This window comes from Mya arenaria, chromosome 6, assembly GCF_026914265.1.
Source record: "Mya arenaria isolate MELC-2E11 chromosome 6, ASM2691426v1".
NCBI lineage: Eukaryota > Metazoa > Mollusca > Bivalvia > Myida > Myidae > Mya > Mya arenaria.
The window spans coordinates 61,128,472-61,152,246 of NC_069127.1; the positions used below are offsets into that span (position 1 = coordinate 61,128,472).

The following is a 23,775-nucleotide window of genomic DNA, read 5'->3' on the forward strand; positions in this document are numbered from 1 at the left end:
GATCAAACGTGTCTAGCCATATGAGAAGAGAGAAGGTGCTTACTCTGTCTAACGTACATGAGAAGATAAAAACTTCTCAAGACCCAGCACTGCACACTAAGACAGAGTCTTCGACTACAAGAAGGGGATGGAAGGACAGAGAGGTCCCATTGAAGGCATTTCTGTGCCGCATCATTTCTTTATTTCGGAGTTCGATGGACATGATTGTTTGCGTTTGCTTGGCAGCACCAATTATGCAATTTGACGACAAACTACTAACATAGCAGTCTTGTTCACCAGCTGTGCAGCTGGGGCTGGTAGCTTGAAGCCACTGAGGGGCAAGTACAGGCTCGTCATTAAGTTTCAACTTAGGAAAAGTAGTTTGCCAAGAGTGTGAATTTCGTTGCTTTGAAAATAAATTGTTACAAGGATTTCGTTTCGTTTAAAGCTGGGTACATACTTTTTATGTGATTGATACAAGCTTATTCTATTCATCAGGGCACTAATAAGGTTTGCAAAGTTGACACAACAGATAAATGTATTTTTATGTCAAAGTAAATACAAGTTGCACTATGGTTCACGGCTATCTCAGTTTATTGTATTATATAAGCTATAAAAAAAGTAGAAAGTTAAAAATTACCTCAATTACAAGATGAATGGTAATGTTAATATTTACACTTATATATACATTATACTATCGTCATAAACTGTAGAAAAGTGTCCAAATTGTTCATATAATATCTATAAATGATTATAATAAATACAGGACTATTATTCATATTTCTTTTTATGGGCCGTTTCTTAACTGACAAAACAATTCAAGGTCATCATTATGACTCAAATATTGTTATATATATCATTAGCTTCAATGCTAAATCCCTTGACTTTTATCCAATCGTTTAAATCCTAAACGAAACGACGAAGATCCAGCGCGTGTGTCCCATTTTTACAATGGTCGATTGTTGTCTAAAATAAAAGTGCAGCACTGATAATGGTTTTCTTCAAGTTCTTGGATTGAAGTAGATCTTTAATCATACATAGGTCCACTCTTAGTATTGGATTACATGGCGTCAATATGTTGCTTACAACGAATAACCGCGGAATATTAATAGCATAAAAGACACTTACGTCATGCAATAATAAATATCTATGTCAGATTTGCGGTTCGGTTAGATATTTGCATGAATAGATAAACGTGAAAATTGGCTTTTCTGTTTTCATACGGAAATTATGTTACTTTGGTGACTTTTGACTTCAGATCCCTACCCATATTAATTATGTTAAAGCCACCTTAAATGTTTGTATGATGGAAATTAATTGTATACGGGTAAGACTCTACATGTTTTGTTTAAAATGGTATATCACTTGAAACTGATTTATATATGTTAAAACATATCGACTTTTAAATACGTTATCGCATGACTATTTGCCATGTATACGTAATAACATTCATTGTCAAACTTATATACGTAAACTTGTCAGTTTTTTCCAACGGGCTATCCATTAAACAAAATAACAATTATACATGCATTGAATATATTTAATGTAACAATTGTTTTGAAACAATTAAAAACTAATCATATGCTTTACATATATACCTTTAAAGAGTAGATAAAGCTTGAATGTTTATTTACACTCCGCACATATACTACATGCGATATGAGGTTTACAACAAATGATTACAAAAATTAAATAGGTCAAGTACTGGTAAACTAAGGTTAATATTATATATATATATTAATTTAAATTCGTAACGAGTTATAGTAAAATTGAGGTAAGTGCTTATTAAGGTGGTGTATTTTCAAAATAGCACAGAATAATCTTAAAAACTTTGCTTTGTCTACTAAATTGTTCATCTGTTTCATTCATCAACTTGTTATACATGATAGATATCGCTTTAAATATACGGTAGCAAATAGGTGTACTTCATTGTGAACTATCCAAAATATATCGTGATAAATAATGGCATATATACAGGTAATCAGACGGAACAGTTGCATGTATAACATATATGATATTAAAGTATTGAGCAAGAATATACAATCGTAATGAACTATTAGTAAAAGAAAACAAATAGTAGAACAAATGATGTGTAAGAGCAAAAATATATGATTTTCTAGCACTAAGATATTTACTATTCAGCACAATTTCGAGAACTATAAAGAATGAGGTAAAGCATACGAAAAAAGAGTGTCATTTTATTCTAAATTGTATCTGGGGATCTTGATATAATTCTGATTATGGACACTTTTTGATCATTGTCATTATACTAATATCTCAATAATGTCTGTATGATCTTATCTGTTCTGTCACTTCCATAGAAATCGAGGTTTCCTAGTTTTGCCTTATCGGGGCGACAGACATTTGACAAGTTATGCTTGTAATTTTGAATAATTGTGTAGTTTGTAGTATTCCTTTTATATGGCTTACCCGAAATATTCCTACGCCTTACCAGATAAACTGTCCCCACCGACGAGACTAACCTGATACTTTCATTTTCTACTTAGAATTAAAAATAAACACCTCATACAAAAGAGAGAAGATCAAAAATCAACAAATAGAATGGATTAAAAAAAAAAATTAAGGAATAACAACATCTTGCTTACATTATATTTGACATTAAAGTTATGTTATCCTTTTTCATGTATGTCCGAAGTCTTGGCGTCTAAGTGATCTACTAGTGACCTTGCCGCCGAAAACTGAGTTCAATGTGGCAATGATATCATTCTGTCCGATATCACCCAATGATTCAGTGAGGTCTCTGAAACGAGTCTGATTATTTCCACGATGTTTATCCCTCCAGTATTTTAGACAAAGAAAATGAGCGCCTACAATGTCTCCAGGATGATTTGCTTTGTGACTTTTCACTAGTGGAACAGGAACGTCTAGATATATCAGCAATGTGTCGAGTTCATTGGGTGAAATGACTTGAGCAAGTGTAAGCAAGGACTGGTCGTTCAGGATGGCAAAGTTGTCGTTCAGGCCATGAGCAATAGAATTGTCCGTGTCAGTACCTTAAATAAAAGTATGTGTTGAAACGTCGTTTACAAACTTGTGACATCGCCGGCGAAAATGAGTAATGCGGAGGCATTTATATTATGCTCAAAACCCAAATTTAAACAAGCGATTGGATTAGAAAAACCAAACTTTATTTATTTTTTTCAAAAAAACTGAAAAAGCACTTATGAAACTTCATATGCGGCACAGTATTTTGCAAATTTGATCATGCCACATTAAGCTGTGCCAACCCCATTTTTCGATGACGACATCACTAATGAATGTGCCATAAATAGTATTCATTATTTAAAACTTGACTTTATTATATTGTTGCATTATTTCAGGAGTAATTCATGAGACTATCAATTACTAAGTATACGAAAGTTTTATATACTTCAAATTTAAATTGCAACGTTATTTATATGCGCTGAATACCTTTATGAATATATTGTGGCTGATTTGTCGGAGGAGCAGAATTCTGCAGCATGCTCATTTCCATCTTCACACCATGCACAATTGTCTTGGCTTCTGAAGTAGGAAAACGATCAATAATTAAGTATAAGCTAATACATATACAAGCAAATTCGGAACTAGGAATAATGTTTAAGAGAAAACATTATCAGTAGACAGTTAAAGGGTTCTAAACGTGCAATGCTAACTTTAACAGCCATATAATATGGCTCAGTGGTTCTCTATGCCTATTGAGTAGATACTGACCCAGTCCCTGATGTGAATTGTTTTGAATAGAAAAAATATTAAAACATGGCAGTCCAAAGGACGGCTATAACCCCCGCCGTTGTTTTTTTAGTATATTTTGTTTTTCTTCCAACCTGACTGTTACGTTGAATCTCACTAAAATTGTACACAACCACTGGTCAATAGAGGAAATATAGAAAATACAAGTTGTTAGATCGGTAACGTAAATATTCATGGATATATGAACATATTTTAAAAGGATATTTGTTAAAGTTATTCATATTGTGTGTAGTGTAGATCAATGTCAAGGTTTTTTTGGCTAAAAAAAGAAGGAAAATGAGCCCTTCATCCTTTCATCAATGAAATAGAAGCCTTAAGTATTTTCGATAAAGTAATATGGTAATCCATCAATGCATAAGTAAGTAATAGCGCTGACATGAGCATGTGTACTCTGACCTTAAAATTTCACATGTGACCTTGACCTTTGAGATATAGACCCGGGTCAAGGTCACTGCACATCGTCTCAATGCGGACAACATTATACCCAGTAATATGGTAATCTATAAAAGCATAAGTAAGTTATAGTGCGGGTACGAGCATGTGTACTCGTGACCATTAAATTTCTCTTGTGACCTTGACTTTTGAGAAATGGACCCGGGTCAATGTCTCTGCACATCGTCTGGATGAGGACGGCATTTGTACCAAGTAATATGGTTATCCATCAATGCATAAGTAAGTTAAAACGCGGACATGACCATGTGTACTCTGACCTATAAATGTCTCGTCTGACCTTAACCTTTGAGGTATGGACTCAGGTCAAGGTCACTGCACATCGTCTCAATGAGGTCAACATTTGTACCAAGTAGTATGGTAATCCATCCATGCATAAGTAAGTTATAGACCGGACACGAGATGTTACAGCCAGACGGACAGACGGACTGTCAGTCGGACGGACGGACAGACAGAGTGACAGACGGACGAAGTGCATTCCTATAATCCCCTCGTCACTCCGTGGCGGGGGATTAACAAATATGGCTCATTTTTCGTAAACCGCAATGACAAGCTGCAAGCAGTCTGGGATAATGGTCCTTTATTTAATTCCTTTAAATAATTACCATTTGGACAAAAGGAGCTCTACCAAGGCGTTACCAGTTTAACATAAACTTATATGAGGAAATACTAAATCCCATTGTCCAAAGCTGAAATGATTAGTGTTTGATACAAAGTCTATTCTAATGCCCCGCTATCTTATTCCCGCAAATAATACACTAATGGTCAAATGCGCCTCCGCCTCGGGTAACTCTTTTTAGCATACAGTTATATAAGAAAGCAATTTAAACAATTCTTTTAAAGACTTCGGCATTGTAATTTCAACCGAGTGTTCAGTTTTGTCCATTCCGTGGATGACATTGACCGTGACATATTGACCTTCTTTCCCATTTGAAAAGCTTTAATACTGATAATAAGACTATGTGTACAGTTTTTCAAATAAATATCAGTCTCTCCGTATCTGATTTTGACATGACCTTTTGCCCTTCTTCTTACTTTTGAAGCTCCAGAAAACCAATATGCCATGTGTTTGCGGTATTGCAACTTGATACCAATTTCAAGGAGTGTAAACTGAAATCATATCAAAGCAGCAGACATGGCTACCTTTCCCTAAGCAATAAGAGCAGAATTTTGAAAACCTTCTCATTAAATTTAACTTGTATAAAATGTTATTTGTATATGGCCATATTGGTTCTCATTTCTAGCAAATGTCGAGTTAAATGCATAAAGCGTTAGTTATTTTACATTGTCGTATTTGCAACTTATAATAGGAAACAACAACATTAAGTCCGGAAAATTAAAATAGTATTGATGTTCAGTTTAATAACTGCTTTTTGTCGTTGTTTTTATTATCAAAACTGTTCCTACCTTCTTTCATTTCATTTCGGGCTGAATCCACAACATCTATTGCAACAGTATCTAGCTCTTGTCTTGTTTGTATTACTACAGATTCAGACTCTGAAAAAGGGTTGAGTATTGAATACATTCACTATGATAGTAATACTGTGACAACGGCAAACTATGAACGAAGCAGAACATACCTGGTTTTTTTAGTAATATAGTTTGTATGCACTGTGCTGTTTGTGGAGTTTTGTGTTGTTCTTCATTGTTTCTTGTTTGTGATTTTTTGTTCTATGTCTTTGGCTTTGCCCAGTGCCATTAAACCGGGTTTATGTTTAAACTTGTAGCTACTGAGCTAGTTTCTGTAGTTTTTTGCATAAATATTTATATCAAAGTCTATGGAACGCCCCATGCTGTAACATATATTGCCGTTTTGTCTAACTGACATGCTAAAATGTCTTACATATATGTAAGTATGTCAAAATGATGGCAAGTTGATGTCAATGACTGATAGTCTTATACTTTCTTATTTTCTGGGCTACAATATTGAAATTTTAACCCTGTGTACGAGGGCTGTCTGAAAAGTTCGCGGACAAGTGGTGCCATATTCTTTATTCCAATCATATAGTTATGAATGCCAAACATTACAAAAATAAATGTCCCAAGTAATATTATATTAAAACATATGATAAAGCGTCGTTTATGAGCATACACTTGGCTTCTATTGCAGCCATGGAAACAACACTCGGAGCACGTCGATTAATAAAAAGGTTTACCAGTATTAAATGTTATATTTATTCCGTATAAGAATAAGTAGAATTGCGCCAAAATATCATGCTCACGTACGGCGTTATTATGTCATTTCCGTTGAGTTTTAATGTTGTAAGTTGTTTATAACATAATTTCAAGAAAAAACAGTATCGTAAGCTGCAAAAAAGTAATGACGTCAACAGCCGACGTGGAAGTGCGAGCAAACATAAAGTTTTGTTTTCAACCTGGGATAAACACCAACGCAAACATTTAAAATGCTATAAAAAGGTCAGAAACAAAAATGTTGCCATTTATTATTGTTCAAGTGGCACGAAAGGTTCAGGAATCTCACGCCACAGAAAATCCGTATAACTTAATGTTGACTACGTAGAAAAATAAAACACGTTTATGTACTTTTTGACGTCAGGATGTTTTTTCGTGCTCCATGTGTCGTTTATGCACTGTATTAATTCCAGTGTTATTTGTAAACCATTTGATATAACTTTAATTTGTTTTCTGTATTTTATTTTATTTATGTTGATAATCATGCCCATATAATTTCATAAAGATATTCAGTTGTTTTAACATTCAATAAACGTAGTCTGCGAACTAATCATACAGCCCTCGTATATGAAGCGCAAGATATATATATATTGTCGAAGTTGTATCTTATAATAAGAAACAACAGCATTTAGTCAGGAAATAGTTTTTATGTTCAGTTTAATAACTGTTTTTCTTTATGATCTTATCAAAACAATTCCTACCTTCTTTCATTTCATTTCGGGCTGAACCCACAACATCTATTGCAGAAGTGTCAAGCTCTTGTCTTGTTTGCATTACCACAGATTCAGACTCTGAAATTAAAAGGTTAAGTATTGAAAACTTTCACTATGATAGTGATGGCATAATATGTAACAACAAAAGACGGATGGGGCGTTCCATAGACTTTGATTTAAACATTGTGTGTTTCAGAATTGCAATGCAAGAGATAAACACTGTCATAACTGAGACTCTAAGTCTTTTACCCTAGAAAAGTTATCATGGAAAAAGGTCTCTCTATACTGGACTAGGGTCGTTGTGGTCTAGTGGATAATAATTATGTAAACGTAATAAACATAATTTATTGTATACAATTTGTATTGTATAACTAATAACTTTGTCTTACTGACATGCTGTAACGTCTAACCTTTACGTGATTATGTCTCAATAATATATTATATTGTCTAACTGACATGCTTTTATGTCTAACATATAGGTTAATATGTCTAACTGGCGTGATATTTTGTTATAATGCAGTCCAAAGGACGACTATATCCCCCGCCGTTGTTTTTAGTATATTTTGTTTTTCTCGCAACCTGACTGGTACATTGAATCTGACCAAAACTGTACACAACTACTGGTCAAGAGTGGGAATATAGAAAATACAAGTTGTTTGATCGGTAACCTAAATATTCTTGGATATTTTAACATATTATAAAAGGATATTTGTTACTGTTTTTCAAATTGTGGGTAGTGTGGGTAAGATCAATGTCAAGGTTATTTTGGCTAAAATTAGGAAGAAAAATGAGTCCTTGATTTATAACATCGTTGAAATAGCAAGCCTGAAGTATTTTCGATAAAGTCATACATATATATTGTGGTGACATCAAAACATTGTTTTACAGCATTTGAAGAGAAAACACATGTTATAAATATATTATCACATTTGTGTCCATTGTTGTTTTTAAATATTAAGCTTGTTGCGCATAATGATAATGCTTGGTAGAATGCGCTAAGTATCAATCTGTGCAACTTGTTTAACACTTTCAAATAACATTTATATCTTATCTTCTATTTAGCATTGTAATAATATGGACCGAAAACTTAATGTGGATTGCTGGCACAAATTGCAATTTGTTCATGTTCTTGGAACAATTCAGTTATTATTGCTATAAGTACATGAAATGTATAAGGTCAATAAATCCAGTAAGAATTGACATGCCTACACTGCTAAATGTAAAAGCCCGGACACAAGCATGTGTACTATGACCTTTAAATGTCATATGTGACCTTGATCTTTGAGGTATGGACCCGGGCCAAGGTCACTGCATATCGTCTCAATGAGGAAAACATTTGCACCAAGTAATATGGTTATTAATCAATGCATAAATAAGGTATAGCGCGGACACGAGCATGTGTACTCTGCCTTTAAAAGTATCGTGTGACCTTGACCTCTGAGGTATGGACCCGGGTTAAGGTCACTGCATATCGTCTCAATGAGGACAACATTTGTTCCAAGTAATTTGGTAATCCATCAATGCATAAGTAAGTTATAGCGCGGACACGAGCATGTGCACTCTGACCCTTAAATGTAACATGTGACCTTGACCTTTGAGGTATGAACCCGGTTCAAGGTCACTGCACATCATCTGAATTGGGACAACATTTGTACCAAGTAATATGGTAATCCTTCAATGCAAAAGTAAGTTATAGCACGGACACGAGCATGTGTACTTTGATCTTTAAATGTCTTGTGTGACCTTGATCATTGAGGTATTGACCCGGGTCAAGGTCACTGCACATCGTCTCAATGAAGACATCATTTGTACCAAGTAATATGTTAATCCATCAATGCATAAGTAAGGTATAGCGCGGACACGAGCATGTGTACTCTGACTTTTAAATGTCTCGTGTGACCTTGACTATTGGGATATGGACCCGGGTCAATGTCACTGCACATCGTCTCAATGAGGATAACATTTGTACCAAGCGATATGGTAATTAATCAATGCATAAGTAAGTTATAGCGCGGACACGAGCGTATGAAGTCTGACCTTTAAATGTATCGTGTGACCTTGACCTTTGAGGTATGGACCCGGGTCAAGGTCACTGCACATCGTCTCAATGAGGACAGCATTTATACGAAGTAATATGGTAATCCATCAATGCACAATTAAGTTATAGCCCGGACTGTAAGACGGACAGACGGACGGACAGACAGACTGACAGACGGACGACGTGCATTCCTATAATTCCCTCCCCACTCCGTGGCGGGGGATTGAAAATGTATGTTAGTATGTCTAACTGACATGCCAGTATGTTTAACATTTATATCATCATGTCTAAATGGCATGTTATTATATCGATCATATTTGTTATTATGTCTATCTGACATGCTTTTATGTCTACTATATATGTTGTTGTGTTAAACTGACATGTTATTATTACTAAGTCACTTATTATAATTTCTTACAGAAAGAATGTGTACCAAACATACAATTAAGCGTAAATGAAATGTTACTATGTCGAACTAGCATGTTATTATGTGTAACCGACTTATTAATTTGTCTAAGTGACATTGTTTAGTGCATGACCGATATGATATTATGAATAACTCTTAGTGCCAAAGACGGAAAATTCGGATGCAGATTTAACGTCGCAGACCAACAGTATACTTCCTGTTATTGTCGAAAAACACAAACTGACCATGTAACAAATACAAAGAGCATTTTACACGCATATGTTATTATAGTTAGCACTGTAACTGACATATCAAAGCTAAAAGTATTGAAATAGAAAACAATTCTAAAGATACTCTCATCTAAGAAAAATGACTATGAAAATAATTTGATCACAGATGAAGACACACAAAAAATGGATATGATGCTCGACCATATGGCTTTTACCTTAATATATAACAGCAACGCGGGAAAACATACGATATGTTATAAATGCAAAACCGTTTTATTTTTCCGCTGAGTTGCTTTTCAATTTATTTCATTATTCAGAAAACTCTAAACGTACACCAATGATTTCAAACGTTGACATAGGTTGTTGTTTTTGTTTTTAAATTGTATATTTTGGGAGTGAAATTATGCACGTAGTGGAAATTAATTCCATATTACATAATATGTAAATCTATTTGATTTCAGTCGTGTTAGTTACTGTCTCATATTAATAATGCTTTAATGTTCTTGTATTCAGTTCATGATTCAAGTTTGTGTAAATATGTACGCTTATATTGTTACAACTGTATTGAAATAATGATGCTTCTTTGGGTTTATAACTTTGTATTTTTTGTAATGATTATCTTATCAAACATGGATTCTCTTTACCTTGCCGCATCTGGAAGTCACGGAGCTTTCCAGATACTTCATCATATCCCCCATCGGCCATTGTTTGGTAACCCGCAGAACCTACCGTTATAAAACGTAAGCAATAACTACAAGGTTACACGAACAAACTTTTAAAATCAAACGGTTATAAGTACGAAGAAGACATTCACATCTGGTGTGTATCTTCCTATAAGATTCGAGACAATCTGAATAAAAAATATCATTATTTATTATATATCTATCATTAATCGACACTCAAGTGCTATACAGCCGTACTCAACTCTGCTGATGCCACATCATAACAAGTACCGTTTCGCGATTTTAAAATGACATCATAAAAAAGTGCGTCATTAAAATAATATTTGTTATAAAAACTGCAAAAGTCCACTCGATCTTGAGCTGACAAAAGAATCAATTTTGACTGCGTATTAGTTTTGATATATTCAAAAGAACCACGAAAAATGGCAAACTCCCTGCACGTAGCATGCTGACGAAGTGTCTAGACACTCATGAAATATCAAAAACTGTATCATTTGGCATTTGAATTAAGGATCCAGTGTTGTGCCGTCAATTAATTGTACGAAACCATCCACTTTCCATTGGAATCTTAAGTGTGTCTATTCATTGTAAAACGCACATATCTTTTGATGAAGGGACATACTTGTAAATAATCGCTTTTGCCCACGCATAAGTTCAATCTTATTGTGTCTTTGCTTGCTCAACGGATCAGCTCATGTTTCCACAAGGTAATTATCGACAAAAGCGTGCACGGATGAGTTATTTATAAATAGACTGTTTTATTATGGTAGAAAATATACCATAATGATCAAGACTCAGATCTACTTTCACTGTTCGGAAACTAGTTGTTTTGTTATTCAGTAAACTCATTGTGTTACATACTTCAAGAACATTAGCTTGTTTATCTCAATAACGTTTACCGGTGGTGAAGATCTACACTATAGGTAAGTGCTGTCCGTTTGTGGTCAGTTTTAACTATTTTACCATATGTGGCCAAACATCTAAGCTCATAAGGTACTTAAAGTAATCTTTTCATAAATTCATTTCAACATTATTTAAACCACAGCTTCTTCTTTTCAATGGTTAAATTTACACACCGACCGGATGCGACCGGGCAACTACTTCATTTAATTCGTGAATACAAGGAGTTGTTTATACTGATAATATTGATGATATTTATCATCAAACTAATAATCTGCTGCATACACTTTACAGAAAGAGCTTGAAGTTATCAAGTTTTAAATTACTACGTGCACAATGTTTGAATCAGATACCCCACCCTTATAACAAAACTTGATACGAAATAATGAATTTCATAGAATTAAAACGACAGTTTGTCAGTTTGCTCAAACCTTAGTTTGTCCTAATAATAAATGAATAACACTTATATCATGTTACGTAAAGACATGTCAAGTTATTTAACAATTTAATTGTTACATTTTTGTTTAAATGTTAGCTTTCTCCAAGAAAGAAGTGTTTTACTTACGCGATAAAGTAGATAGTCCGATTAACCCAGTTTTACGAAAACAACCCGGAAGTAAATCAAATACGGAGAAAAATAGAGAGACGTTACACCTTTATGAGATACGTATTATCATTATTATTGTGATTTAACAATATATTCGGTACATGTAACACCAGGGAAAAGGTAAAATGTGTTCATTATATATAACACTTGTTGTTACAAGTTTTTGCTTCTTAAGTTCATTTCCGATATCCATGCACTTATGATGTGATATTAATGTAAACAAACCTTTATCAAAACACTTGTAGGTTAACAATAGCTATTTGGTATGTTTTATGTTAGTTATATGCTCTATGGATATTCATTAGTTTATTTAAACGAATACTTTCAATTTTAATGTAGAGGATTAATTATTAAAAACAATCAATCGTTTTCTACTTTCGTTTTAGTAATATTCAATGTGTTATTACACAGGTATATGCATACTAGTTTGCAATGGCGGATAACGGAATTGTCGTTAGGGCAAATGTGCACCTTTCTTAGTGAGCAGCCTCCCAAAGCAAAAAGAAATAATACCGTGGTTTCTGGGACCACCCCAAGAAACTATATAAACAATTAACCGCCAGTTTTCTTTGTCTGAACTTTCGTTTTAGTAATATTCATTGTGTTATGGCACATGTATACACCTACTATTTGCAAAGGCGGATGTAGGACTTGTCGTTAGAGGGGTGCGCTGTGAATGCTCACCTTTCTTAGTGAGCAACCTCCCAAAGCAAAATGAAATAACATCGTGGTTTCTGGGACCACCCCAAGAAACTATATAAACAATTAATCGCCATTTTTTGTCTACTTTCCGTTTAGAAATAGTTAAATGTGCTATGACACATGAATTTACTTAGCATTTTGCAGAGGCGGAACTAGGATTTGTCGTTAAAGAGGTGCGGTATAAGTTCGCTCCCTTCTTAATGAACACCCTCCCCAAGATACAAGATGTAATACCGTGGTTTCGGGGACCACCCAACGAAACTATCGGCGACTAATAGTCTTAAAAATCCGTTCCCGTGTAATGTATCCGTACGTTGTCTACCATATTGATATGATAATAGCCAACCTTAACCAATAAACGGGGAGTTGACGCACCCAGTCGGTGGCGTCCTCTCCCCGAAACACCAAGCATCCCCTACTGATCTCGGATTGCGTCAACATTATAACATATTTGACTTGTTCTTTTTACCAGGCACCATGTCAACAGCGGATGTTAAGGTCGTTGTCTTGCGTTCACCAAATAAGAAAAAAACAGGTTATTTCACCTTAAGTATCGATATCGTGCCAAAGAAAAATGCAGATTCCGTTATAAAGAAAAGGCAAAAAGAGAATTATGAAGTCGATGACTGTATTGTTCCACCAACGTCTCCCGATATTGAACTGCCTTTGGATAAGGACAAGAAATGCAAGGTTAAATTAATCATCGAGGGAGGTCTCAAGCCAGCTGCAGTTATGCATGACGTTTGTACATCCATTGTTTTTACGTTCTTATTTTTTCCATTTGAATCCAAACGATAAATATACAATAAAATGTAGACTACCGGGATAAGCCCAGGAGTCAAACAGCTAATAATTGACCCTGTTTACATTCACAATGCTACTGGCCATAATATATTGACCGAGAGAACCTCACAAACTTAAACATATATGCATCAAAACAGTTTTATCAATAAATGGTGGTATTACCTCCTTTGTCAAGTCAATGAAATCACGAGTTCGCTCGGGAAATTTAACATGCTTGTATTTTCTACAATTCATTTGACTTCTTCTTGTTATGGACATGTATATATTTCTTCATGTTGTATACTTATTAGAATCGATGTGTAAATGCCAATGGTCCAGTAAGTTATCTTTTCACAAGGATGCCCCAACATGTTTAAGAGCGATAGTTTGATATTCCCGTAATGTGTATTTTGTAGTGTTGCAATGTATGCAATAGAGCTTTGTTCCTTGCGCCTTGAACAAGCCCGTAGTTAAATGTTTGACCCCTGAACATGTCCCTATAGCTGCCATCGGTTGGCTTTTCACAGGGGCAGAAATAAATTGTATCCTGACATTTTCCTGTCGTACGCTCATCTATTTTCAGGGCGAAGATATTATAGAGTATTCGGAAAAAGGTGCCCGAAAAGTTCTGCTTTTAGTTCCAAACAATGTATCGGACAATGCCAGCATTGTTTTCAAAGTCGGAGGCAGGTTCAAAGAAAGGGTATGTTTTTTATAGTCCATAAATCAATATGTACATTCAGGCTTTTTTAGTATCTGACAATATATAACAACATCCAATTTGTACCAGTATCGGCACTGTTAATTGGTTAACTTTGATTATGCATTTTATTGACGAATATTGGAAGTTTATATAGTCAATGTTAAAATGCTTTTTCTCTGACCTAGCTGGAATACAACAATACTTTTTAGCAGTTATAAAGCGCTTTTGTTTCTTCTTGATGTTGGCCATCAGACCACTTGTCCCCAATTGGCTTATCTGTGTATTGCATTATGTACTGCATTTATGTCATCTACAGTTGTAAAAACATATCTACTGCATTCATTTGATCAAATTTAATAACGCGACATGACAAACATTTAAAATGGTTATATTTCACAATTTACAACGATTGTTAAATAAAACAGTAACTTTTATTAATATTCTGATATATAGATAACCATTGTTGATGTCCCGTGTCAAACGGAAACAGTTTCTCCAGGACTAGCTGCGTTGAACATCTCTGGTGGCGCCACTTCAAGTACAACAACTATTTCTTTCTTTTACTGATACAACTATAGTTTTTAATACTGCTGATACTACTACTACTAACAAAACTACTACTACTTACAATACTGCCACTGAAGCTGCTGCAGCTGCTTCTACTACTACTACTACTACAATTACTAATACACTACTACTACTACTACTTCTACTACTACTACTACTACTACTACTACTACTACTACTACTACTACTACTACTACTACTACTACTACTACTACTACTACTACTACTGCTGCTGCTGCTGCTGCTGCTGCTGCTGCTGCTGCTGCTGCTGCTGCTGCTGCTGCTGCTGCTGCTGCTGCTGCTGCTACTACTACTACTACTACTACTACTACTACTACTACTACTACTAGAAGCTGCTGCTGCTGCTGCTTCTAGTACTACTGCTACTGCTATTGCTGCTGCTGCTGATTTTGCTGCTGTTTCTACTACTCTTTCTATTGAACCTTCTTTTATTCACATGCGACTGAAAAATCTTCTACTAACACCATCACCGCCACAACAATGAACACATCTAGCCCCACCACCTGCACTACGGCTACTCATACAATATCTACTACTAGTTATACCACTGCTGCTGCTGCTTCTACTTCTACTACTACCACTACCACTACTACTACTACTACTACTACTACTACTACTACTACTACTACTACTACTACTACTACTACTACTACTAATTCTACTACTACTACTACTACTACTACTACTACTACTACTACTACTACTACTACTACTACTACTACTACTACTACTACTACTACTACTACTACTACTACTTCCACTAAAAGTACTACTACTACTACTACTACTACTACTACTACTACTACTACTACTACTACTACTACTACTACTACTACTACTACTACTACTACTACTACTACTACTACTACTACTGAAACTGATACCACTTTCACTGCTCTTGTTGTTGCTACTACTGCTGCAATTACTACTGCTTCTGCTACAACTACTACTACTCACTTAATGATAAAAAAATACAATGATAAAAATAGCTTTATTCTTTTACAATAATAACAGTGTGCTTTTTTCATGCGTTTTGATTTCTGTAACATTTTATTAATTTATTCAGAAGACCAGACCTCTGTGATGAAATTAATCTTTCTACCGAAATTGCATCATTAGTTACAATTCAATTTATTCAGGAGACCAGACCTCTGTGATTATGACGAATGCAGATACTAGTAGTACAGGTTGAGATTTTTTGTCTAATTTTGCATGCGGGTATTTTAAACTGTGAGGCGTGATCGTGAGCTTCTATATTCTCGGCTTAGGGGTAAACCTTTTCAGCCGGCTTACATTTTTCTTAACATTCAGTACGGGTAACGTTTGTTTGTAACAACAAAAAAACAATATAGTATTTATTTCAAATATGTTAATTACCCAATGCACTCATTTCGATACTACTGATCACAGAACCAGTTATATTCTTTTCCCCTATTGGCATTGTCAAATGTGTCTTTTTTAAAGATGAATGTATTTATATATACATATATTCATGAAGTGGCACAGGTAATTTTATTGTTTCTATTAACAGGAGAATCGACAGAATTAAAGACGTCATACAGAGGTAGAGTAAAATATTTCTTCTATCGTAAAAAATATGAAAAAGAACATATCCAAAATTCATTGAAATGTATTGAATAATGGAGTTACGATTTAAATAAAACGGTTGGTTCTACAATTTGTGAGACGCACTAGATTAGTTGGCAATCGCCAACTATGATTTTGTTTTGCCAAAAACGACAAGTAAACACGAAGCCCTCACGCCAAACATTTAATTAGCCTCGTATACCCACGACTGACCCATTTCGCTCTTTTTCTGAAGAATGAAGCATAACGGAATGGGTCGCACGTGGGTACCAAACCATGACCTATAGTTTATCAAAGCTGTACTTACGCGTTCAATAGCCTGATAAAAGGGATTGGAATCAGATTACATTAAAAGTGGGCGTACATGCATACTTACGTGTAAATGAATAGGCGTCCTGTGTTAAACATGATACCTTTTCAAATGACAGAGATGAAGATGTCATTGACAGAATATTTAAAGTAATTTATAAAGCTTTATTGTACCGTATTTTGAACAAATACATTAAATAAAAATAACCACAAATCTTTTAACATCGTATAAGCATCCAATATCCTTTTGTCATAAAACATATTTCGAAAAAAACTCATTTCATAAGAAAGTTTAAAAAATGTTTGTGAACAATCTTACGATACTTGAAATTAATGGAAGACCACTCAGACACTACTTATTGACGTTAAATGCATCTTACTTAAATACCTTTAGGTGGTGACACGAGCTATGACGCGGGTAATCTTGCAAAACCCGTCCTTCCGAATAGTGGGGTGACATCAGTTCCTGGTAGGTTTGCTAGATTTATTTTAGTGATTACAGTATTCTTTGGCGCTTGTCTTCGTCTATTCATAAAATAATATTTACACCTCAATATCCATTCCTTAAATGAACTGCCTTTCGGCAATTGTGGTTATCATCTGATGAACGCAACATCTTCGTATATGTTCGGATCGCAATTCATCGCATAACAATATACGTGAAAATTGTTGATCTTGTTATTGTTTGTATTGTGTCAGTAAGTCCCGTTAAATATAAATTAAGATCTTAGAAAGTGTAAATTAATGATATGTTAAATGTATTTTTGCCATAAGTGTTTAAATTTTACGTTTAAAAGTGGTTGTTCTTTTTCCGCGTTACTGTGACGTCCATTGATGAAATTATATTCGGGTTACAGTCGGATCGTTTTATTTAAAGAATGTGTATTAAGGAAGGATTACTGAAATGTTTCTTAAATTAAATGAAGTATTTGTTTTAACAACTGAATGAAATAATGAATGATTGGTGTAAATATAAGTAATGAATTTCGGGTTTGATGTCCTTCGGCTTCCATGCACTTAAACCAGCCCAATTGCGTTCATACCCCGATAATGACTTCAATCCCGCAATTAATTCCTTCATTCAAATATTCGTCTACGTAACTGAAAGGCTCAAAACTATTGTGGATTTGAAAAATGCTGATGGTAATTGTATGCGTTGATTGTAATAAGGTGACAATAGGAACGTACATACTGTAGCTCTACCGCTTAATACAAGGAACTTTTTTATAAATGTACAATATCATAAGTGAATGAGCATAGCATCAGTTAACACCACATTAAATACACAACCAACAAAAAACACAAAAAACTGACATGTCATCTAGCTGCATATTAGTAATACAACATTAATGTGCTTTAAGATTACAGATTTAGATATATAAAGATGAAAGTTCCACCTTTTTGCAAAAAAATGAAAAAGTTAATCAACCAATGTATATTTTTAATGTATTGAAGCTTTTGTTGTAGATGTCTCAGATGATGTCGTTGAGGGCGCTATGCCAGTTTCATCCACAACTCCAACGTCAGGTAACACTTGATTTAACGTTTCCATTGTCCGTAAACCGGTAAAGGCCTAAGTCTGTATTCATAAAATGATTTTAACCTAAAACCTGGTATAAACTCCAGTAGTCATTTGTATATAACTGGCTATCTCTTTGATTTGATTAAAAGTTATTAAAATTGTTTACTGATTGGTTAATGTTCATCCAACCAATCATATCATTTAAACATGAAAACTATCCTGAAGATAACATATGGACATATGGACAGCTTTCTATAGTCTTATACAATTGGTTGCTGCAACATTGTCAAATTATTTTCAATATTTCTCTGCCAATGTGGAGAATCCAGGAAACATGTCATTTCTTCCACACGTGACCACTAAAGCGTGCTCGAAGATATCATGTTTTTGACAAGTTATCAGATTCCAGGCCCTAATCTCCACAAACAGTACTTTGGATCAAAGGACGCCACTCTTCAGACGACACAATGATAAATGATACGGACAAAATAATCGACAAACTAAACGTTTCGGATTTCCTACATAAATTACAATAAACTTGACTCCACAATTAACCTTTTCAGTGATATCACTCACTTACCTGCGTCCCTTCCTTCTGTCCTAATTTTGTCACTTACTCCACTTTAACATTATTTTGCTTCATGTTATTCCATCTTACTCATCATATCGCATTTGATTAAAAATAACAACCTTTAAACCATTATAAGGAGATTGACAGGTACATATTAAAGCTCCTTAGCGTTCTGCTTTATTCTGATTATATATTGTTTTGTGCATATATCATGTTATTCCATCTTACTCATCATATCGCATTAGATTAAACATAACAGCCTTTAAACCATTATAAGGAGATTGACAGGATGACAGAAGCGATACATATTAAAGCTTATTCTAATCGTTCTGCTTTATTCAGTCTATATATTGTTTTGTGCATATATCATGTGTCTTCTTTACATGAAACGATACCCATGTAATTTGATTGACTTTTAACTTAAACTCTGTGCATCTGAAATTGTTATATCTAAACTACTATCCTTTCAACAAAATATATTATTTTACATTCAAAGGTGGACCATTTCCTGATGGCAGTCAACCGCTTATGGCTAAGCCGGTATCTCCAGCACGTAAGTTTGAATATTTTATTATTAGTTTTTCTTAATAACACCGTATGCAATCCTGTACACAGTGCTCTCCCTTGACGAACAGAAAATTTCATGAACGGAAAAAGCATGTTGTCAGCTCTCCATCTGTTAAGAAATGTATTTGGTTTCTTTAATTAACGTATGGCTATGTTAAAAACATTAAATTAAATGAGTGTTTTATATATTTAATTTAAACTAATGTTCAAATAAAACATAGCATAGTCGCGTTATTTTGCATGATATCAATGATTATTGTATAGAAAAGGGAGGTAACCGATGCATAAAGTTAGCAACGACTTTCCAACATAAAACAGTGCGTGCAAAATTTATATTTAATGTAATCACATTTCCAATCCTATTTGCTTTGATTCAGTATATAAACAATAATTGTTTGTTTTTTCAGTTGTTGTCCAAAACAGGTCACAGCCCCAGTTTACTGGTAAGCATTTGTTTAACCGACAAAACAACTTTTGGGGGCTGTTATAGAACATTGCAAGTTAATATTTGACATGCATTTGTTGGAAGATGACATTACAAACTAACAACAAATCATGTCTTAAAAACCTTTTTAGTCATTAAGATTGTACATAATATGTTAAAACTGACTTCGATAACAACATATTTTCAGCAGGTTGAGAATCACGTTACCACGTAATGTCTGTCTATTAAGCTATTCAACTCCAATTCTTAACAATTAAGCGTTGTGTTTATTAAGGCCGTTAGGCAATTTGATTGACGAACATTGGGATCTATTCAAATTGTTGATTAAAAATAATCAAAACTAATATATTATGTACGAGACTGGTATGATATAGAGTCTTGTTATTTGTAGTTGGTCCTGGTCCTAGCGTCCAGGAAGGATCTTCGTATGAGGCAGACGAATCGGGTAATGTCCTGTACATTATTATTATTGAATGTGTTTATATATTTCTCCTATTAAACATAATAGTGTTAGTTCACATGTTGCCGGTTGAAAATAGTCGTTCTTATACTCATAAGATCAAACGAACAATTTAAGTACATTTAAAGGATCGGTCCGGAGTCGGCATATAAAACACATTTTTATTTTTATTTGAGATTTGTTTTATCCCTTTTTGTTGCTTTTTAATTATATCCGATAGTGTATAAGCCAAGTCAAAACTGACATGGTATCCAGAAAGAATTGTAACACAAATTCACAAATTTCCATTCATTTAATGTTTGCCGTCACACCCGGTTAAATGGCGTCAAAATTTGGTATTATTTTGTGTCGTCATTTCCTGTTGCCGTTTGGGCCCTTGCCTTGTTCCAATACACAGGGATCATGTTTTTAATTTTCCAAACAGGATATTGGTAAAGGTGTAGGCTACTGGGTTTGCTCTTTGATTTTATGACAATTAAGGGGGTGAAGTCCGCTCATGTTTGGAATTCTTTAAGATGAACAATAGCTATTATTGATACATTTTATTCCGCAGCCTACAAAAATCTGCTAAGCAACAAATCACTGAAGGTTCTTGCAAATGTTATCGGGCCAAATGACTTCAACGCGCTAATCATTCTTCTCGAAGTTCCCGCAACAACGGTTCAACAAGAAAGACGTAATCACCCAGGCGATATTGGGTCAGCAAACTTTGTATGTTTACACCACTGGCGCAGCAGTGCGGGATTGAAGGGGGAGAACTCTCAGGAAGCCGACAAAGACCTGTTTAATAAACTTATCGAAGCACTGACTGAGCTCAGAAGAATTGACATTAAGAGAGTTTTGCTGAAGGTATTAGAGGAAGGCCCAAGGCATCTGAGTGAGAAAGATTTCCCATACATGTAATGCTAAACTCACTCGATCACTTAGTGTCGAGTGAGCAGTATTGATCGTATGATGTCTGTTTTCCGTCCATCGTCCACAATTGCTTCAAACTCTTCTTTCTTAATCACTTTGTCATTTCAGTCAAATCCTACACATACTACCTGTATGACCATCTTCCAATTTTATCTAAAGAAATGTTTTCCAATAAGAATAGTTCACAACCTATCTAAAAACGTGCCACGACTTATATAAATAAAAAAATAATAATTCACGAAAACGTCCCTTGAGTGGCATTATACCATATTATTAAAACCGTCGGAATACGTAATATACTAGTATACTAGTACATGTCGTAAGGTGGGTTGTGATGGTTTCCCCTATTTATTTGTAATAATGGAAATACTTATTTAGATTTTAAAATAGTTTTACTCTAGTAGTCATTTTACCAAAATTGATTAAGCTATCTCCATTTGGTTCAAGGCCATGGCTGCAGAAATCGAAGATGGTTTCACCTTATCGTTTGCATACCACGATTTAAATTTCGTTAACATTACATACATGATTAATTAAAGAGCGAAAACAAGTTAAGGAGGTGCCCGATGGATTTGTGTATGTGACTGTAAACCAAACCGTTAAACACCCATGGCCCGATCGGAAAATTATTCTTGAGAAATGTTCCTAGGATGCCTATCTGCTAAACCTGCTATTGTCAAATACATCCTATGCCAATTTTAGGTGACAATTAAACTAGCTTACTTATACTCTTCCATCAAGTTTTTTTCTAAGGACCTGTCCTGTGTCATGATGAACAAGAACTTAGGTGAGCGATCAAGGGGTCAGTATGGTCGTGATGCGAAACCGGTTATTATGCACACATATTATCTATGATCATATTCACTAACACTTTGGTCTAAAAATATTTGTTTTATGTTACAAAACATCATTTCTATCATCAGTGTCAACAAAAAAAATGTTTATGACAGTAAAATGTAGTATTTGTAAAATGAACCATTTGACCACTTATTTAGGATTCGCTCCTTTGAATCCTGAGTCTCAAACTCAGACTCATGACGACAGTGTATACAGGCCCTGAACTGTCTGCCCAAACCATCCTACAGTTGCATGTAGAGAGATTATTTATTTTCTGATTCTTTCTGCATCATGCAATTGATTTAGATTTTTTTAAACAATAACGCCGACTCAATATAGAGGAGAGTGCTTTTGAAGTGATGTACCATAATTGTGTTATTTTAATAGAACTGACACTGCTTTTTCCATATTGTGTATTTGTTTCAAGTAATCTTTCCATTAGAGCGAATACGCCAATTGTCATGTTTTTGTTGTTCTTCAAGTGTAGATATATTTTAACCACAATAAGCTACTATTTGTACTTTTACTTACTAATGCATCTTAATAAAATGTATATAAACAAGGAATGTTTTTTTGCAAAGTTTAAAGGTTTATCTTTAAAGTACACACGTTGAATTCATCCGATTATCTGTTTAAACATCTAAATCACTTTTCGTATTCCTTGCTCAAAAAGACGAATAAAAGCCAACGAAAAGTGTGCATCATGTTAAACCTTGTTTTATTACAGCACATTTTGAGGTTGTTTTTTATTACATACGCAAAATTCATACCATATATTTCTAAGTTGTTTATAGATACACATTATTTGCTAATGGGGTATAAACTCTTGATATATCTGTGCTATTTTTCGACGGATGTTGTTTCAAACAGAGTGCTCTATTTCTTAAATATATGTTTGTAACTCTTATAGCTCATGTATTTTGCAATCAGTTGGTGCTGGTTCCGTCTCTTACATTCAATGGTTATTGGCCAAGCTTGTCTCGTATAGCCAAAATTTCCTGACTGTATTTAACAACAAAACGTTACTGACTCTTGTCTCTTCCAACCAAAGCAACCAAAGCTAACTGACGTTTGTCTACCACTGCCAAAGGTTACTGGCTCATGTCGCTTGTAGTCAATAGTTACTTGTTCATGTCGCTTGCAAGTACGCTCATGTAATATCATAGCATTCATTTATCACAGCATGACCAGCTATCCTATCTTAATAACCATCATTCTGTATTTTTTTTATTTTGTCATTTACGTGCTTAAAACAGTGTTGAAACAAAACAAATAAAAGAGCTGTGAAAGGATCTGAAAATCGAACTTCCAGCAGGTCATGACAATCCCTGCTACAAAGCACGCCAATTGTGCTATTTTAATCTTTGAGTTCCCACGCAAGGCCTTAAACTCGGAGGTTATAATGTATAAATGCCATACATTAAACTGGGGCCAGTTCCGGGTGATTTGTGGTGTGTGTTTTTAGCTTGACACTGCAGACAGGTAAAAAAAGAATTTATAGTTTTTGTTGTTATTTTACTGTTTTTGATATTGCAGACAGGTGGAATAAGCAATATGTTTTTATTTTCCGTCAAACTGTCAATATTGAAAAACAAATGATAAATATAAATGGAAGCAGTATGATTTTGGGATTTATAGCATCATGCTTTTAAGCCCGGCTCTAACTGTTAAGGTTCGGCTACGATTGCCCACGGTTCAGAAAATCGTGGAAATACGTATGTTCAATTTCAATAGTTCAAATATTTACGATGGATTTCACACAATGTCCTAAAATAGTTTAACATATTAAAATACATATCATAAAGAATACACTGACTGAAGTATTGCTTTGACA

The 23,775-nt window shown here is 34.5% G+C and overlaps 2 protein-coding genes across 5 annotated transcripts; one reads left to right on the forward strand and one right to left on the reverse strand.

The window, feature by feature from the left end:
- Positions 1 to 1,505: 1,505 nt before the first annotated feature.
- LOC128238276 (uncharacterized) lies at positions 1,506 to 12,048 on the reverse strand. Of its 2 annotated transcripts, none has more exons than XM_052954012.1 (6): positions 11,911 to 12,048; positions 10,407 to 10,487; positions 7,077 to 7,166; positions 5,590 to 5,679; positions 3,412 to 3,504; positions 1,506 to 2,993 (listed from the first exon to the last, which is right to left on the reverse strand). In XM_052954012.1, exons 2-6 carry the CDS (start codon positions 10,465 to 10,467, stop codon positions 2,620 to 2,622), a joined length of 708 nt encoding a protein of 235 aa, XP_052809972.1. In that variant the 5' UTR covers positions 10,468 to 10,487; positions 11,911 to 12,048; the 3' UTR covers positions 1,506 to 2,619. The 2 variants fall into 2 exon arrangements, with proteins under 2 accessions (XP_052809972.1, XP_052809973.1); XM_052954013.1 differs by lacking the exon at positions 11,911 to 12,048 and adding an exon at positions 11,862 to 11,869.
- LOC128238271 (uncharacterized) lies at positions 11,220 to 23,426 on the forward strand. Of its 3 annotated transcripts, none has more exons than XM_052954001.1 (12): positions 11,220 to 11,368; positions 13,127 to 13,395; positions 14,021 to 14,140; positions 14,594 to 14,678; positions 15,868 to 15,915; positions 16,260 to 16,292; positions 17,019 to 17,093; positions 18,092 to 18,151; positions 19,214 to 19,270; positions 19,692 to 19,727; positions 20,121 to 20,174; positions 20,743 to 23,426. In XM_052954001.1, the coding sequence occupies exons 2-12, from the start codon at positions 13,132 to 13,134 to the stop codon at positions 21,090 to 21,092; spliced, it is 1,182 nt and encodes a 393-aa protein (XP_052809961.1). In that variant the 5' UTR covers positions 11,220 to 11,368; positions 13,127 to 13,131; the 3' UTR covers positions 21,093 to 23,426. The 3 variants fall into 3 exon arrangements, with proteins under 3 accessions (XP_052809961.1, XP_052809962.1, XP_052809959.1); XM_052954002.1 differs by lacking the exon at positions 11,220 to 11,368 and adding an exon at positions 11,926 to 12,008 and having other exon boundaries at positions 13,124 to 13,395; XM_052953999.1 differs by lacking the exon at positions 11,220 to 11,368 and adding an exon at positions 11,955 to 12,072.
- The last annotated feature ends 349 nt before the right edge of the window (positions 23,427 to 23,775 follow it).

What these genes read in the sequence shown, in the direction of transcription:
- LOC128238276 (XM_052954012.1), bottom strand. Translation starts at nt 10,467, where the DNA reads ATGGCCGATGGGGGATATGATGAAGTATCTGGAAAGCTCCGTGACTTC. An exon ending in TGACTTCCAGATGCGGCAAG is followed by an intron (nt 7,167 to 10,406) that starts GTAAAGAGAATC and finishes TTTTAATTTCAG; the next exon opens with AGTCTGAATCTGTGGTAATG. An exon ending in CCGAAATGAAATGAAAGAAG is followed by an intron (nt 3,505 to 5,589) that starts GTAGGAACAGTT and finishes TTCCTACTTCAG; the next exon opens with AAGCCAAGACAATTGTGCAT.
- LOC128238271 (XM_052954001.1), top strand. Translation starts at nt 13,132, where the DNA reads ATGTCAACAGCGGATGTTAAGGTCGTTGTCTTGCGTTCACCAAATAAG. An exon ending in CAGCTGCAGTTATGCATGAC is followed by an intron (nt 13,396 to 14,020) that starts GTTTGTACATCC and finishes ATCTATTTTCAG; the next exon opens with GGCGAAGATATTATAGAGTA. An exon ending in GTCACAGCCCCAGTTTACTG is followed by an intron (nt 19,728 to 20,120) that starts GTAAGCATTTGT and finishes TGTTATTTGTAG; the next exon opens with TTGGTCCTGGTCCTAGCGTC.